The 17,844-nt window shown below is 38.9% G+C and overlaps 2 protein-coding genes across 2 annotated transcripts in view; both read left to right on the plus strand.

Annotated features, from left to right (window-relative positions):
- On the plus strand, positions 1-4,241 carry tekt4 (tektin 4). The gene is made up of 7 exons (XM_041785102.1): positions 1-528; positions 1,875-1,945; positions 2,175-2,318; positions 3,221-3,307; positions 3,393-3,528; positions 3,783-3,937; positions 4,028-4,241. The coding sequence occupies exons 1-7, from the start codon at positions 1-3 to the stop codon at positions 4,239-4,241; spliced, it is 1,335 nt and encodes a 444-aa protein (XP_041641036.1).
- A 9,147-nt stretch (positions 4,242-13,388) lies between these two features.
- LOC121508320 (lysyl oxidase homolog 4-like) overlaps positions 13,389-17,844 on the plus strand; it is a 39,372-nt gene continuing 34,916 nt past the window's right edge. Inside the window, exons 1-3 of the mRNA XM_041785084.1 lie at positions 13,389-13,417; positions 14,228-14,496; positions 14,579-15,174. Coding sequence (XP_041641018.1) covers positions 14,229-14,496; positions 14,579-15,174 — 864 coding nt within the window. The 5' untranslated portion in view covers positions 13,389-13,417; position 14,228. The remainder of the gene's footprint in view (positions 13,418-14,227; positions 14,497-14,578; positions 15,175-17,844) is intronic.

Here is a 17,844-nt window from a genome sequence, read left to right on the forward strand (position 1 = left end):
ATGAGTTCAGATGTTTTGGTGTCCCGGCCTCACTATGCCAGCAGGTCTGTGGCTCAGGGAGTCCAAGAAAAGGAATCTCCCATGGAGCCGGAGGTCCTACAACTGTCCTCAGGCTCAGCCACAGCAGGGTACCGGTCTGCTAAATACACCCCTGCAGAGTGGTTTTCCAACTACCACACCATCCTTCAGCAGGCGGGTACTGACCAACACAAAGCCCAAAGCATCCAACAAGAGTCCAAAAGTCTATACCAGGATGCTGAGGCAGCCACTCTGAAGACCCAGGCTGAGGGAACTCGTCTCCTGGGTGAGAGACTACAAGACATCCACTACTGGAAGTCAGAGCTGCAGCGGCACATCGAGCAGCTGCTAGCTGACACACAAGCACTGTCTACATTGAAGACTAGGCTGGAGAAGGCGCTGGATGCCACTGAGACTCCATACGCCATCGCCACAGATAATCTGAACTGCAGAACAAGAAGATTGGGACCAGACCTGGTCAGAGACTCTGTGGAGAAAGAGCTGCTCAAGGTAATTACAACCTCCATAACAAATGCTGTACAGAGAAACAATAAAAGTGAGGCATGGCATCAGGGGAAGCAAAAAATCTGGGGAGGGTGGCTAGGCAGGAGAGGGGTCTAGATTGAGGGTTCTCTTTGGAAAAAGGGAAGGATGATGCCAGCTTCTGCATTTTTAAACAAACATACACAATGGCATGAGGGGTATTTTTTTAAGAGCTTTAACTTCTATATTTCTCTGGTATTATGTGTCTCCACAGATAGTCTAAGGATGGTTAAGGTTTTAAGAAAAACTGAGTTAAACAATGCAAAATATCTTCTACTTATTTCTACTATTATTATTTCTATTCACTAATGAGATCATTTCCACCTGATCAATCACCAAACTCAAGCTGACTACATCTGACACAGAAGTCGGACAAGTTCTACTTAAAGCAACAGCTGTTATTTGCAAAAAATCATCAATCATGTTATCATTATTAGGGCTCCATATTTACCTGCCCCTTTCAGATCAACACCTTTACCTCCCAGATGACATCATCACCACATCCAACTCTGATTGGTCTGAAATGGTTAAATGACAAAGGGTAAAAAAATACCAGGTAATAATAAATGAAATATGCACTTATACAGTAATACACAGTTTTTAAGGCACTAACATATGTGAAAAGGCACTGATTGATACAAAATAAAACAAACTTTTTTTTGTATGAAGCATTCTGCACATGAATTTTTTAAAATCTTTGCTAAGCATATTGTTTTGGTTATAATGTATTACTATTTTATCAAAAAGAAAAAAATAACACGGGGCTTTTACTTGAAGCAAACTATCTTGGTCCTTTTCTGCCATTTGAAAAGATTTTTGTGTTTAAGGGGTAAGAGGTATCTATCACTCTAAAAAAAGTTAAAACTCACTGATATGATTCTGAGGTACTTGGTGAATTGTAAATTAAAATCTGGTCACAATTAGAGTTTGTTAACCTGCTGCAATTGGTAAATGAAAATAAGAATTTAGTATTTCAAGCAAATAATGTTTTCATTTTCATTCTAATAATGAATTCTTTGTTGCTTTATCCAGTTTTGAAAAGGTATTTTGTTGCCTTTTTCTTTTAAACAGATCTAACTGAAATAACATGACTTAAGTTGATCAAAACTGTCATACCTGAAACCCATTTATGTATTTATCCAAACAGCAACGTGCAGATTGATAAAAAAAATTGATTGCTTCAGCTACATTTTACTTCTCTATATGTCCTTTGAGTGATTCTTGGGCTTCTATAAAATTCTGTGTAAAATTAAAATGAAACTAGTACGGGACGCACTGTGACCCACACTAACATGAACTTGATTGTGTCGCAGGAGGTGGATTTGATACGGAGCATCCAGGCTCTTCTAAAGAGAACTACAGCTCAAGTCGTCAGTCAGATCAAGTGAGTGCTCAAACCCAGTTGTAAACTTTATTTTTGCATCTTCTAACCGTGCAGCCATCACAACATGAAGACGATTAAAAGATTAGTAAATATATTTAGATACGCAGCTATAAATAACATCTCTAAAGACATTCATTTCATTTTCATAGTCACAAATAATGTCTCTAGAGAGTTTTACTTTGTCTCTTTCTTCCCCTCTCCTACATGAATGTGCCTTTGTGTCTGTCAGGATGAACAGAGAGGTCAAGCAGACGCTAGAGATGGACTGGTCTGATAAATACCAGGCCTACAGTTTTGATGACCACAGTGGGAGATATAATAACATGAGCCCCGACACACGGCACCACCCCAGCTCTGCTGCTATGCTGGACCAGTGAGTCAACATGTGTCATGTTCAAACTTTGAAGCAGGGCAGTTTCTAGCTTTGTCGGGGCCCTGTGCAGGATGCTGCTTGGGGGCCCCTAATTTGCTTCACAACAATGGAGAGATTCCTAATCCATTAGATAATCTACAGACATGCCACAATCCAATAGACTTCTTGAGCACAATGGACTGCAGTCATGATAACCTCTCATATTAAATTATTTGTGCTGTTTACCTATATTTTCATCTGTGGGTAGAGCATAACATAGTTTACATTACACTTACTTCAGTTTGTGATATTATGGTTCTTTTGCATAAAACAAGATACTACATCCAACATTTAACTCGGCTGTAGGAATGGAGGCAGGATCATTCAAACAAGCAAACTGTATTGTCACAATAAATATTCTATTAAATGTGGCAAAGAGGGAGACTGCAACCAACTCAGTTGAGTCAGCAATAATCCACTGCTGCAGCAGTCCAAAATATTCAACAATAGGCCTAATATCTATTAGCTACTTAATAATAACTAATGTTGTTAATTTTGACCTATAAAATACACTATAAACTTAATAAATTAATCTTGAGTAATCTTAAAGTAATGTTAAGTGGCAAATATTTGAGACATTGCAGACATCTGCACAACAACACCCTCAGTTCATCATGGTGGCTTATTTTATTCTGACATTTTTTAAGCATATAAGGGAGCAAGAAAGGTAATTTAAATTCTCCTTAGATGAGAATGAACATTCAGCTTTAGGGACCCCTAGGGACCCCGGCTTGCGGGGCCGTTTGGATTTGCGTAGTCCGCCTATAGCAAGAGACAGCCCTGCTTAGAAGCACATGAAATGTATTTATCATTTTACAAAATAAGAATAACATTTACACATTATCTCCTCTGGTTTTTGTCAGGGTGTCTAACCGCACCGTGTGGATAAAGTTTACTCAAGACAATCTGTTCAAGGCATTACAGGAAGAACAGGCCACCAACAGTCTCCGGTCAGTGTGCTACTCAAAATCAGGTTTTATATGATTCACTGTTAAAAGTTTTCATAAAAACACTGATTCTTTTCGCATCTGTCAGAGTGCTAGTAGAGCATGTATTGCAGGACACCACAGAGGACCTGAGGGTCCAGTGCTCCAGTGTGGACCGAGCTTTCAGCCAGCGCTGTGAGGAGCTGATAGAGGCCAAGACCCAGCTGGAGTCGAAGCTCACACAGGTATACAAACAACTCAAGGGGCCTTTTTGTCAGAGATGGAAAAAGTACTAGACTATTGTACTCAAGTAAAAGTAAAATTACTTTGGATAAAATGTACTTAAGTAGAACTAAAAGTAGCAATCTATAAATCTACTCAGTACAAGTAGATTCTACACAGTTCTCATCGAATGTTACATACAAATCTTTAAAAACAGTAACTATATCTGTGAATGATTTACGAACTGATTAATGGAATGGTTGTTTACTGTGTGTAGACCTTGGAGCAGATTGGGGCCCAAGAGAGGAACATTGTGGCTTTACAGCAAGCCATCCATAACAAAGAGGCTCCACTGAGAGTCGCCCAGTCCAGACTTTATCTCCGTTCTCTCAGACCCAACATGGAGCTCTGCAGAGACGAACCCCAACTCAGGTACACACAAACATACAAACAAAGACACCCTGTCCTGTCTTACTCTATCTTTAATAACCATCTCTTCTCATTTGCCTCCTGTGTGTGTAGTTTAGAGGGAGAGGTACAGCAGATTGATGCCACTCTGGCATCTCTGCACCAGCAGCTGAGTGAGGCTCGAGCCTCCCTGGCCCACCTGGAGGAGTCCCGTGTTACAACTGAGAAGGACATTACCTGTAAAACCCACTCCCTGTTCATCGAGAGAAACAAGTGCATGACTCACCGTAAACGATACCCAACTGTCACCACGCTGTCAGGATACTAAACACATGTGGTTTTAAGATTTATCCCCAGGCTTAAATGCCTTTATTTGATAGGTATATGACAGTAGATGAAGAGGGAAATTTGGTTAACAGTGTGGAGAGCAAGTGGGAAAGGAGCCATGGGTCAGATTTGAACTGACTGCACAGTGGGAGGAACATAGCCTACATTAAGAGGTTGTGACTTACCACTTGACCATTAGGGCCTCCCTTAACACCAGAGTTTTTGCTTGGTTATTGTTATATTTCATATTCAATAAGGATTCTGTTAACAGGAAAGCTTTTAAAAAAAATACAGGCACAGAGTCGTATTTGGTCTCAAAGAATGATTATAAAGGACCAGAGATGATAACATAACTGGAAACATTAAGAATAATTTCTCCTTATAAACAATGCTACCTTGTTGCTTTTAGAAATGCACTGCTTCTGATCAGATTCATTCACACTAGCAATGATATTAAAACAAAAAGACTCCACAAGAACTTCTTACAAAGACTCTCATACCTGTTACACTAATAGAACAAGCAGTCATCCGTTGTATGAAGGTAGCAACAAAACTTGATAAAAAAGTAGTCAAACCATGGTAATGTTTTAGAGTAACTCATACCGCTAATATGCAGACATAAAGAAACTGGTATAGAACAAATAGTCTCATGGCATTTTAATTTCGTACAGAAAGGGATGACAAAGCAAAAGCTATTTAGTAAATATGTGTTGGTAAATTAAGCAGGATTCTCGCTGCAGACAATAATTAAGACATAAATTTGTCCCTTAATTGCAGACTATGGTTAGTGTCATGCACACTGCTTGGTTCGTTTTGGCAGAATTGTGTTTAATTACAGACGATCATGTGCTGCAGTCGACTGTGATGCTTCACAGCACTGCTGTAAGATCTTCATAAATCTAAAAAAAGAACACATTGGTTCATCAAGTTGTTCTGTACATTTATGAGCAGTTTAAATGATACATTCTGAGCATATGCTCCATGCCAAATCTGACTTTGGCACACTTTTTAATCTTCATTATGAGGAGCGTGTAAGGGAAGCTAATTGCGAGCCTAGACTTCTCTTCCTTTATTTGAAAACATGTGGTCTCTTCTGCTCTGGTCCCACAATGCAAAGCAACAAAAAGCAGAAGACAAAATCAATAGGCTCTCCCATTCTACTATTTTTACATAAACTCTTATCAAGCTTGATGTCCTTTTTAGAGATTTTCTCATGTTAAAGAGACACTAAGCTCAAGAGCTGAAACATTATATTGGGTTAATGAGAACAGGATGAGATAAGACTTTGATTAAAATAAAAACTTTGATAATAAAGTGAGTGGAAAAATAGTCCTTTATGAAATGCAGAACAAGGTCTGGGCCGTCTTTTGGATAAAAACTTTACACTGAACAGTTGAAGGTTGTTAAATTTACAATACCAAATAGTTATTTTAACCCTTCTTTTCTGAGTTAATAGAACATATTTAACAGTTTTGAGTTAACAATACTCCTACATTTTGACAATTATGCCTTAATCTGTGTAGCTTTCCCAGAATGCCTTTGGGCATTAGAAGCTCTTGCACCATGAGTGAAGCAGGCTGAGTTACACTGATAAGAATAATTAGCCCACTCTACCTAGAAAAACCTAGGCAAGTTTTTGCAACAAATTTCTTTCTTTCTTTTTTTTTTTTTTTTTTTTTTAGCTGGATTAATCTTAGTAAAAAGTACTGCTTTGTTGTTGTTCAAGGACAAAAAAACTGAAGTGAAATTTATTTACATTTTCAAGTAGACTCAACAAGACCAATCTGTGAGTGACTAAATTTTTTCTTTTAAATACATGTCATTTCAAATACTCTCAGCTTGTGAAAATGGCTCATGCTCTCAATGCATTCTTATACAATAATTCAAATAATGTAATTTATGATTGGCTCCCAGTAGTGATGTTCATTAGAAACACCTTTCTCAATGCTTGCAGAGGAAATATCTATATTTGTTTTCACACCCTCATGATGTTCCCTTATCAAAAGGATTAGCACACAATGGTTGAATTTTTGACTTCAAAATTATGTCAGATACTTGAACTCATTTTCAGGAAGTCCTCTTTTCATTCATGGTGCAAAAGTGTTGACCATCAAAATCAATGATACAATGGAATCCTAGCTGTGATCTCTGTACAGCATTCAACATCTAAACTCAGTTGATCACATTTAAACACATCTAAACATATAAAATAAACACTCATCATCGCATCATGGGAAAATTCTGCCTACGTGTCCTCAGATTTGAATCCCACCAACCTGATCTATCATCACTGCCATGTCTTCAGTTAGCAGCATATTTAGTCCTGATTGTTAGAAAAGCCATTTATCATTCATTTGAAATACCCACAATGCATCACAGGGGGCATTTATTCACATTATTGTAGTATTTTGTAGTTTGAAACACAGAATGAAACTGAGTAAATATAACAAAGTCAGGCTGGAAGATTGGCTTATATTACCTAAATTATTCCTTTTAGGAAAAAAATTCACTGTGTCTTGAATTTTTAACAAAAAAACAAAAAAACAAAAAAACAAAAACAAAACAAAACAAAACAAAAAAAGATAAATTAAGTTAAATTAACTTTTGCCCAGATGCAGAGAAGTGTCATCTGTGGGGAGCAACCTGAGGATAGTATACTGAACATGATGGAAGATGACTTCCTGTCAGGGCTCAGGGCTTTCAGTTCTAGTCACTTAGGCCTACCTTCAGTGGCATTAATGCATTATAATAAGGGAGAATGGTGGTTGATGTACATGTAGCTCTAAGAAAAATACTTGAACATGCTGTGAGTTGGATGTAGACAGAATTTTTAAGTGCAGGATAGTTTCCACAATGTATTTAAACTAAAAAAATAAGTTAACCCATCATATATTAGTAAAATTGAATTGATACAAGTAGAAATGGCCAAGTAACGGCTACTGATCAACAACTGTTTTTTTTTCAGTTACTTAGATTTTTATGTAATCAGCTGCCTCTAATGTTTTCAGTTCTATCAGCTCATCTGGGATTGTAGTGTAAATTATATGTTTTAACTCGAGTCTACTCAAAAACTTCTTTCCACTACTTAAAAACTTTGACATAATCAGTTTCAACAAATATTTTGGGTATGCTAAACTTGTTTGGTTTAACAGTGTATGAGGTGTATTTACTGTAGGGCTAAACAATTTGCAATTATAATCTAATTGCCATTTTTCCCCCCAGTATTGTGATTACGATTTAATAGAAATAACAAGTAAGCAGTGGAGGTTGGAGGATCACATCCATCGTTGCACCGCTTGATGTGTCAGAGGGCTTCAGTCAGAAATCTCCCACCATCATGGAGCATTTCTGTCAGAGGAGACAAATCCAACCTATCTTGCCTTGTATGTCTTCTACTGATTGTATTTCATGTTTTCATTGGCTGGCAAATCCATGAGTGTGTTTTTTTTGTTTTTGGTTTTTTTTTTTTTTTTTTTGCTTTGCATTGCTCTATTTGGTAACGTTTGTTTGCAAAAGATTGCCCTCTTTGGTATCATACAGCGTTTTTAAAGAGGTTGTGTCTTAACTATATAAGGAAGGTGATTGCAGCTGCCTTAAACTGTGATTTTACTAACCAGGGCATGGGTTATCAATTATGAATATGTGTTAATGAATGTATTTGTAACTATTTTAACCATGTTGTACATGTTTTTCTAATCCTGTATTGCACTGTATTGTTGCAGGGCAGAAAAGAGACCTTGGTCTCAGTGGGTTCTCCCTGCTAAAATAAAGGATAAACAAAAAATGAATAAATGATAAAGTTAATACATTTAAGTCAACATTTTTTCTTAGAGTGGAATTTATGTGTCTTACTTTGAAAGGTTTTTTTTCTTTAATTTTGATATGACTACACTAGAGGGAGCTCTTAAGCCTAAGTATCTTGTCTCCCGTCATGTTTGATCATTCTGAGCTGTATTCCCTTACAAAAGTAACTTCTATAAATGTTTTGTTGTGGTGTAGTTGTTTTCTAGTATGCTGTTATTCCTGCTCATGTTTGTCTGAAACTTTATTCACTGTGCTGCTGCTGTTTTTTTGGCCAGGACACTCTTGAAAAAGAGATTCTGAATCTTATTGTTTCCTGGTAACATAAATAAAATAAAAATAATATAGTGTGTATGTATGAATTACATCCGTAGGAATGTTACACATTCCTACAGATGTTCTGAAATGTTGAAATCACTCAGACATGAAGATAAGTTTGACATAGGCTATGTGAGATGTTAATATGTGTGAAAAGAGTATCGATACACATCATCAGAAAGCTTAGATGTTTTCTCTGTGGTAAATTGCAATCACACTATCAACAAAATGAATTTCAACATTGAAGAAGGACTAAAATAAAAAAAAAATCAGCCCCATTTATCATTGAAGCAGGTGCATGTTCTTTACACTTGAATAGAGTAACTTCAATTTTATTTTGATTACAAATTAATCATTGTAGCTTAATCTTTTGTAACATGCTGCTCTTCTTCTGGACAGGGAGGCACAGCGACAGCCCGTCTCTATTCTTAGAGAGAGCTTCTTTTCATTGAGAAGCTGCCACGACTGAGGATGTTATGAAACTGAACTTTATGCAAAGAGCGAGGGAGTTCAGACAGGCAACTCTGCGCTCTAACACAGTATTTATTTCATGACACCACTAACTGTGGGTATGGGACTTTGCCAGCTCTGTTTATGTGTGTGGAGAGGCTGTGCCATTTCTTTTGCCTTGTGTGATGAACTAGGCGTTAACTTTCACTTCTGGAACCAGCATGCACTTTATTCTGATACATACATAAGATACGTATCTCTATGATGAATATGAAATCCAGCATGCCATGTGGACTGTGCCTTGAGTAAATTAAACAAATTGAACTTAGTGGTGAATTTCAGAGAGACTGTTTGGAAGTGTGCTAGTTTAGCAAACAACATGCTAACTAGCACACAGGCTAGTGTGATAAGAAATAGAGCAGGATTTCTCGTTCGATAGTAGTACATTACTAACCTTGCAAAGCAGATGGATATGCTCATTTCCTCGTTTCTCACTGGCGAATCCATCTTGCAAAGCTCCCATCTGAACCGTTTGGGCCTGGTTAGGGAGTGACAGGACCAATCAGCGATGAGGGCAGCACTTTCAGGCATGGCGGAGTCATGACGTAAGCAAGCAGCAGCAAGAGGCCGGTGCAAATTATGGTGGAAGAGCTTAGCGTGGATGCTGCTAAAGTGCCAGTTTTATCAGAACTTGATGATATTTCTTCATTAAAAGAAGATCAGAGAACAGCAGTGAGTTGTTTTCTTTGCAAAAACGACAAAAGTTGTGTACTGACATGTCTGTAGTCGCCATGGTTCGCGTTATTCTTCGGTAGCTGCGCACGCGCACCTCAGTCACAGCTACGTCATGTGTTTTGTTGCTCTGATTGGCCCATAAAGATGTGACAGACAGAGCATTCATCCAATCACACTCCAAGTTTTTTTCAAATTCTCTGTCCTTTCCCAAATGCTTAGTATTGAAGGTTTACCAGATGGATGTGTGAAACACATCCATCTGGCAGATCAGGTTAGTACACTGATACATTAAAAAAAAAAGTTATACGACATAATTTGATAAAATATGCAAACAAACATTTGAATGGCTAAAGTTGGCTTAATTTAACTCATAGGGCCGCTAAATTCCTGGCAAGGCAACTACTACAATAGTCCTGTTTTTGTCTGTTAGACAATACATTTAAAACTACTAAATGGCAATGAAACGGCAAAATTGTCTTCCCCACATAGCTACATGTTTCTATCAGTAAAGGTGTCCACTTCCCTGTGTGGGACACTTTAACAGGCATTATCCATTTACAACCCCAATTTTATGAAATATTAATAAAAACTAAATGTAATGATTTGCAAATCTCATAAACCCAAATGTTATTCACAACAAAAATAACAAATGTTGGAACTGATTTTGAATTTGATGGCAGCAAGACATCTCAAAAACAAACAAAAAGATGGAAAAGTCAGTGGTTCTTAAAAAATAGCTGTAGGAGCATTTTGTAACTTAAAATGTTAATTGACAACAGGTCAGTTACATGACTTGGTATAAAAGGAGCATTTTAGGGAGGCAGAGTCTTCCAGAAGTAAATATGGGCAGAGGTTAACCCAACTTTGAAATACTATGTCTTAAAATTGTGGAACAATTTCAGAAAAATATTCCTTAACGTAAAATCGAGAAGACTTTGAATATCCCACCATTTACATGACATAATACCTGAAAAGATTAAGAGAATCTGGAGAAATCTTGGTGTGCAAGGGACAAGGCCAAGTCAATATTTGATGTTCATGGTCCTCATGCCCTTTTTTTACACAGCGACCCAACTATTTTGGAATTGGAGTTGTATTTGCAGATATATGGACAACAGTCACATGTGTAAATAGAAACAAGGATCTGTGTATTTCAAACAATGCAACCTTCATTGGCTACATACCAACATGTGGATATTGCACTGGGGTGGATGTTTACTTGTCCACTGAGCTGTATGTGAGTTTTTTTTAAAGTGATTTGAGACCTTAAGGAGTGGTGGTGTCCTTCACTGTAACTGCACAGAGATGTTGCAATTAATGGCAATTAAAGAACTAATAATAATAAATTTATGATGGATCTTAATTAATTGTGATTAATAAATTAAAGCTGGCAGCCTTAGTGATTATATGTCAAACTGCTAGGACGAATTTACAACACCTCATATCTACAGACAAATCCTGCTGTCTTCAATCAAACTACAAATATATGATTTGTAGAAGCATGTTAGCTAGCTAGCAGCTTGTTTGCTAATTTTGTACCCCCCCCCGACGAAAACATTTGAGAGGTGAGGAGTTTTGCTAGCATGTTGGATATCAAGAAGGAAGGAACTATAGGAGTGAATGTGAATGGCATTCACATACACACAGAGAGGGAGAGAGAGAGAGTGCGAGGCCATGCACCTATTGCACCAAAACTCATAAGCCACTAGCTGAACAAATTACTCTTAAAACAACAGTGAAAGCATTGTACTGGGCCTGTTTTTAAGCTATTCCAGAGTAACGTGAAGTAAAAGTTGGTACCTAGCAGGCAGTTGATTCAATCATTTTTAAAGAAAAGCAAAAAAAAAAAAGAGATAAAGATCTACCATTACTAACAATGACAAGCCAGATAAGAAAATGAAATAATGAAAACAAACTTTATTCCTATCTAAAAGATGATTCATTATCTCTCCCATCTATTTCTCTTATATTCTTCAATGCTATTCCATTCTGTTTGTCAGTCATCATACTCCTTAGATATTTTTTAACTGACACTCAGCACTAACGTTATGTTCACACCAGATGTGAGTAAATTATTCATGCAAGTTCATGACATGTATATTCACCTCAGGTGACGCGAATGCTGGGAGAGTGCGGTGCGAATTGCGCAAATGAGGCAAATTTGCGTCACAGTCAACGTGCTGTTTATTTAATTCGCTTATTCGGAGAGTTAAAAAAAATCTGAACTCAAGTGAACCACTCGTGCCACAATGGCCTATCAGTATGGAGATTCTCCAGTGACATATTTCACATATGTCTAAAGGATCTGCAAAGGCCCAGCCTTAGGGGGAGGAAGCCCATTCAACAGAAAATTGATGGAGAAACTTGTGAAGTCAGAGCAGATACAAAGCAGCAATGCCCTCAAAGCAGTCAAGCTCAGCCATGTTTGTTCATAACTGACTGAAATCGGAGAAGGATGTAGGAGAAGGAAGCCCCTCCACTTTCGAGTCTTGTAGGCAATCACATTGATTGCTGCTTTGTTTCTGTTGCTGTGACAAAGTGATAGACAAAAATTTTCACAACTTACCAGCCAATCCAACCTCACTTTCCTCCAAGAGAGCTCTTTTTTTATTCGTATGCCTGTAGAACACACACGTTTTGTTGTGTAGCTCAGGTAGCCACAGACAAACACCACAAGTTTGTCCTTGATTTGCTGGTTGAATGAACCTCCTCTCCCCCAGGCTGGGACTTCAGGGATCTTCTGTTCATGTCTGGAGGATCTCTATGCTGATTGGCCATTGTGGCGTGTGTGTTTGTTTGTCACATGTTTGTAGCATTTGCGCCGTCTGAGGTGAACTCATGTCTACGCGCTTGTTTACATTGACTTTACATGTACTTTACTTGCACCAGTGATTTTGCTCTGGTGTGAACACAACATCACAGTAGATACAGGCAATGTAGCACAGTGTTTATGTTTGGGTGGAAATCATAGCATCATATTCCTGTTTTATGGAATGCGGTGCAGAGTAAAGCTTATCATGACAAAAATCCTCTGGAATTCAGTTGTTTTTCACACTTACAGTGTGGTGGCAGAAATGTTTAATAAAAATGACCCATAACCTGTTACCACTAGTCACGCTGCACCAATCGCATCATCCATGGATGGATTATTTTACCAATGTTTTAGATTAAAAAAAGCATCCTTTCTCTCATCTCTCTTTGGATATCAGAGGGGGACATATTTCCCATCTCATAGTCATATTAAGACGAAACAGTATAGTATAGTTTAAACATAGCATTCAATAAACTGTATAAAACACATTTACACTGACTGGATCAGGAGAAAAAGGAGCCTTGTCAAATGATAGTCTATAATAAGCTGAGCTCACGTGTACGTGTATCCTGACCATGTGTACAGAGAGAGGCTGTGTGATTTAAACAACCTGTAACTGCAGAATTAAACCCAAGTGGTAGATAAAACAAGTGTTAACAGGTTTGTGCTGGTATGCACACATTATGACACAATCATTTCAATCATGGTAGTTAAATTAGACAGCAGAAGAGATGTGAAACTCTTTTTCATTATTCTGATAGTCTGTCTTTTTGCCCTTCTTTATTGTGCTCAGTGTAAGCCTCCATTGTCTGTATTGTTTTGATAGAGAGATGAAGACGACACATGTGACCTGAGGAAAAAAAGGAGAAAAAAAAGTTGCATAAATGAAGAAAAATGGGAGGGATGGATGAAGCAGTAGATCTGAGGGAGTGACAGAAGAAGAAAGAGGGAGGGAGGAGAGGAGAATAGAGGGATAGCAGGACCAAACTCACTGCCTTCTTTTCCTCCAGTGCTCTGTCCCTTCTTTCTCTCAGTGACTCTAGGCTGAGATCCTCAGAGAGGTGAGTTCAACTTCAGCATCATTTTTTTCCTTTATATCTTTTTCTACATCTTTTATCTTCTCAAATTTAAGATTTCATCCCAGGAGGTGTCTGAACTTATAAGCTCTTATCTTTCCATCCTTAGTTAGATCTTTAATGTACTTTTTTATTGTGCAGTAGTGTATGAAAGGCAGTACTTGATACCTAAATTGATTAACCGTCTCCTCATTCTCCAGATCTGCTCTCCTCCTGCACCTTATCTCTGATGATTTTTAGGGCCAGTCTGAGCCTGAAATAATCATTGCTCATTAACCAAACTGTCTCTCACACTTGCAGGCCTGCTACCTTATTTATGTGTGAGAACATTTTTATGACTGTGTTTATTTGCTTTTGTGTCTGTTGGCTAAAAGCATGCAGCTCAACTTGAGGGTTTGCGGAAAGCCAAAGTTTCCGTTGGCTGGATGGAGGGGCTACTTTTAGATTTGGTTATTACTCCCTGTGCTCTCACTGGCTCAGACTGACGGCTACGTTTTCACAACATCTCTCAAGCCTTTAACTGTCTTTGAATGATTATTTTAACGCATAATAGCATCTATCAATCTTTCCTTTTGCAGTGGAATGTCCCAGCACGGTTAGAAGAGGAGTTTCTAATTATATGTTTTGACAGAGTTTGGAATGTGACTTTCATGGCTTTGTGTGATTTGTTGAATTTCTGTGGTAGCAAGTGTGTATATATTTAGGGGCTCCTGCTTTACGTGCTCCCTCTGTTCACTGTACTTTTTATCTGCTCTTTATCTATTGTCACATTTCTTCTATTTGATTTTCCTGCAGGATGCTGTTCCTAAGCTCCCTGTCCACACTCCTCCTCCTGCTTCACCTTTCCCCCCCTCCGCTGGCTGCCCAGGAGGTGCATGTGCGTCTAGCAGGCATGGGCCGGCGTGGTACACATGAGGGACGTGTGGAGGTGTTCTACAATGGTGCATGGGGCACAGTGTGTGATGACGAGGTTGATCTTAACCTGGCCAATGTAGTGTGCCGACAGCTGGGCTTCCAGCGTGGCATAACCTGGGCACATAGTGCCAAGTTTGGCCAGGGACAAGGTATGTTCAGTCCATTTGTGAACAATTTATTCTTAGGTTAGTATTTCTTTTGATTTCATGACTTTTCTCCCTTTCTTGGCAGGCTTGATCTGGTTGGACAATGTTCGCTGCAAGGGGATGGAGCTCTCAATTGCAGAGTGTCGCTCCAATGGTTGGGGAATCAATGACTGCTCCCACTCTGAGGACCTGGGTGTCATTTGCAGTACACAAAGGAGAATCGACATTCAACAGCCAGCTCCTCCATCCTCCAGGCCTCAGCCAAGATTCCATTCTGTCTCTCCTCCAGCTCCATCATCAGTCCCAGCCTACAACCCCTCTTCTCCTGTGAGAGGCCATGAGATCGCCCTCCATCGCAACCCAACTTCCTCACGTCGTAACAACTTATCTCCACAGGAAAACGGCCATGAGATTCAGATCTTGCGAAGGAATCGGGGCAACCCCAGACCAAGTGTGCAAGCTGGCTCAGCTCTCCCACAGGGACACCAGCTGCCTTCACATCTGGCGAACGCAGCCTACAGGCAGAGGCCGGACACGACGAGGCCCAGTCCACAGGCAGTGAGACGTGAGACAGAGGTAGACCGGAGGACTGACCGGCATCAGCAGCTCAGTGGGAACCATGTTGAACCAAACGCTGTTTATCCAGATGTGGGATTTGAGACTGACTCTCAGTACATACAGGTAAAGAAAAAACACACAGACACAGTGAAATTCACTTAAAGCTCCTGTGAGAACTTTTGGCTTGCAATGTTTTTTGTGCCCTCTTGTGGGCAATCCCCTTGCTGTTCTTGTCATGATGTGAAGATTGTATTAATGACAGGAAGTCTTATCATAAAGTCTTTAATCAGCAGTGATGAGCAAATAAGTTAGTTCTTTCATTGTGCCACACACTGAAAGATTTAAAACATTTGAACATTTCTTCAGTGTGAAAGAACCCACACATGGCAACAAATAATCACTGATTTAACCTCTTTGTTTGGGTAGTGTGTGACGTGGAACCACACACTAACAGATTCTGCTTGACGACTACCCAAGTCTCCACCTGCTCTCAACTCATAAAACTAAATCCAGCAACAAGCTAATGTGGCTAACCGTTAGCTACCGGCTACATCTGTTGTGGTAGCAGTTTCGGTCCAGCTCTGTCTCTTGTCATTTTGTTTGATGTATGTTTTTACCGAACACATTAGTAAACACTCGTTTTGTTGCCACAGCTAAAAGAGAAATTGCAAGACAGTCTAGCTGCAGACCGTTTATTTCTGATGGCCACTCACAAATACCATTCATCTGTTATCGTGGAACAGAAATTCAAAAACTTTAGAAATAAAATCAGGTTAACTTCTGTTTATGGTTAAGGTAACAGTTAAGATACTGTCTACTTACAGGAAAATATAAAGCCTGACCGCCATGAAACATTCCAACACAGCTAGCAAAGCTTACACAGCTCCTTAGATTACAAATGAACATAACTAACAATCTAACGTTGCTTAAGCTAAGCTCACAAGGCAGCTACATAAGCTATTTTCTACGTTATCAGATAAATAAGATAGATATGCTGATGCTGACATTGCTAAAGCTAACTTAGCTTTCATAGTTAACGTAGCTGAGGCTTAGCTCACAAAGCAGCTGTGTAAATTACGTAGGTACATTATTCATGTAGCTAGGTTAGCTTTGACTATGTTTTCTAAAGCTCATGTTTCTAAAGCTAACTAAACTGCTTTAGCTTATGTAGTAAAATTAATTACATAGCTAGCATAGATCTCTTAGCTTTAGCTAAAGCTAATGAAACTAAAGCCAGCCACCGTAAGTGTAACTACTGCTAAAACGGGTCTATACGTAAATGAATCCTGCACCTTTTTTCTGTTTTTTTAGAACGTTTCTTTGTGTTTAATGTTTGCAGTGTGATAATTTCACGAATGTAACACCAGACTAAATAAAGCTGAATTAAGAAAAAAATTGAAAACTTGAAATATGATGTCTATGCAAATTGTGGCGATTACTTGCTGATATATAGGATTTCTCATGAATGGTCTGTGAGATTGTCCGTCAGAAATGTACAGTTTGCAGCCAGACCCCTCTCAAAAAATGTCCATTGAAACTCATGCTTCACAATAACTATTGTTGCCATGGCTGTATATTCAATTTGTTCTTTCTTCAGTCATCTTGCTTCCTGATTGGCTGTTTCTCCCTTCCACATAACAATCCTGCGCATGCCTGCTTGGTGGTTCTTGGTGTTCCAACCTCACAACTTTCTTATTGTAAATGAACATGTTTGATATTTCTGATCTCAAGTCAGAGTGCCTCCAATTGTCCTCCGAACAGGTCAGAGGGAAAAAGACACTCTCACCACAGCACAGTTGAATCTGAAAAAAAGTTAATCACAAGAACCGTGGTTCCCAACATTTTCCTTGAAGCACGCCTTACTTGTGTCGTAAAAAATGGTGACCCCCTGCAAGGCCAACACAAAAAAAATGCACTGCTGTCAAAGATTGGCGTCAACTTCGATTGTTTTCAGTGATGAAATCCCAGGTCTATACATTTGTCACTACCATAAGACCTATTTATGAACTGTCCTGTAAGTGTATTACACTGACACTCGTTAATATGCATATGTGTGCCCAGCTTTAGTGAGTGAACTATAAAGTAAGTAGTTACTAGGGTAAATCAATCTAGCGTTGCTTCTTTTTGCTTCCATACTCATGTATTTAGCGTCGCTGTGGCAGTGTGAAGGGACAAAAATCTAATAATGTATAGTAAAATTGTAGCTATTTTCAGCATGTTGGTATTTTACTGTTAGTTCTCTGAAAGTAATAGACTCAACAGTTGGTATGGTAAGCATGTTGTCACCAACATACAATACAATCAGTCCTGGCTTACAGATCATGGAGCTGGTGGTGATGTTAAAAGAGGCCTTGTCTGTTTGAACAGTGTGGCTCCTTCTTGGTCTTCCAAGCTAATGTGAGCTGCACCTGGCTCACCAGTGTTTGCAGCGCCAGACTTTCTGACTTCAGTAGAAGCGTGTAGTTTCGCTAGATGCTTTGTGAGATAAAAATAACCATGCTTGGCAGTAAACTTTGTTTTCCTTCCTCTGAGTGAACTACGACTCACCCCTATAATCTTGTCCTTAACCTCAAGGAGGGAAAAATCATCTTGATATTTCCAAGACAGACAGCTAATGCTGAATTATCATTAGCCAATGTATATGTGTCCTGGGTGCTACATTCCTGGATGCTATGGTGATCTTAGCATAACCTCGCTGTCTGATTTATGCCAGTAATCCAGCGATCGTCAACTACATTTTTACAAGGTTTTTCTTGTGGGAGCCTATCACAGAAACTAAACGTGAATGAATAT

This window comes from Cheilinus undulatus, linkage group 4, assembly GCF_018320785.1.
Source record: "Cheilinus undulatus linkage group 4, ASM1832078v1, whole genome shotgun sequence".
In the NCBI taxonomy this organism is placed as follows: Eukaryota; Metazoa; Chordata; class Actinopteri; order Labriformes; family Labridae; genus Cheilinus; species Cheilinus undulatus.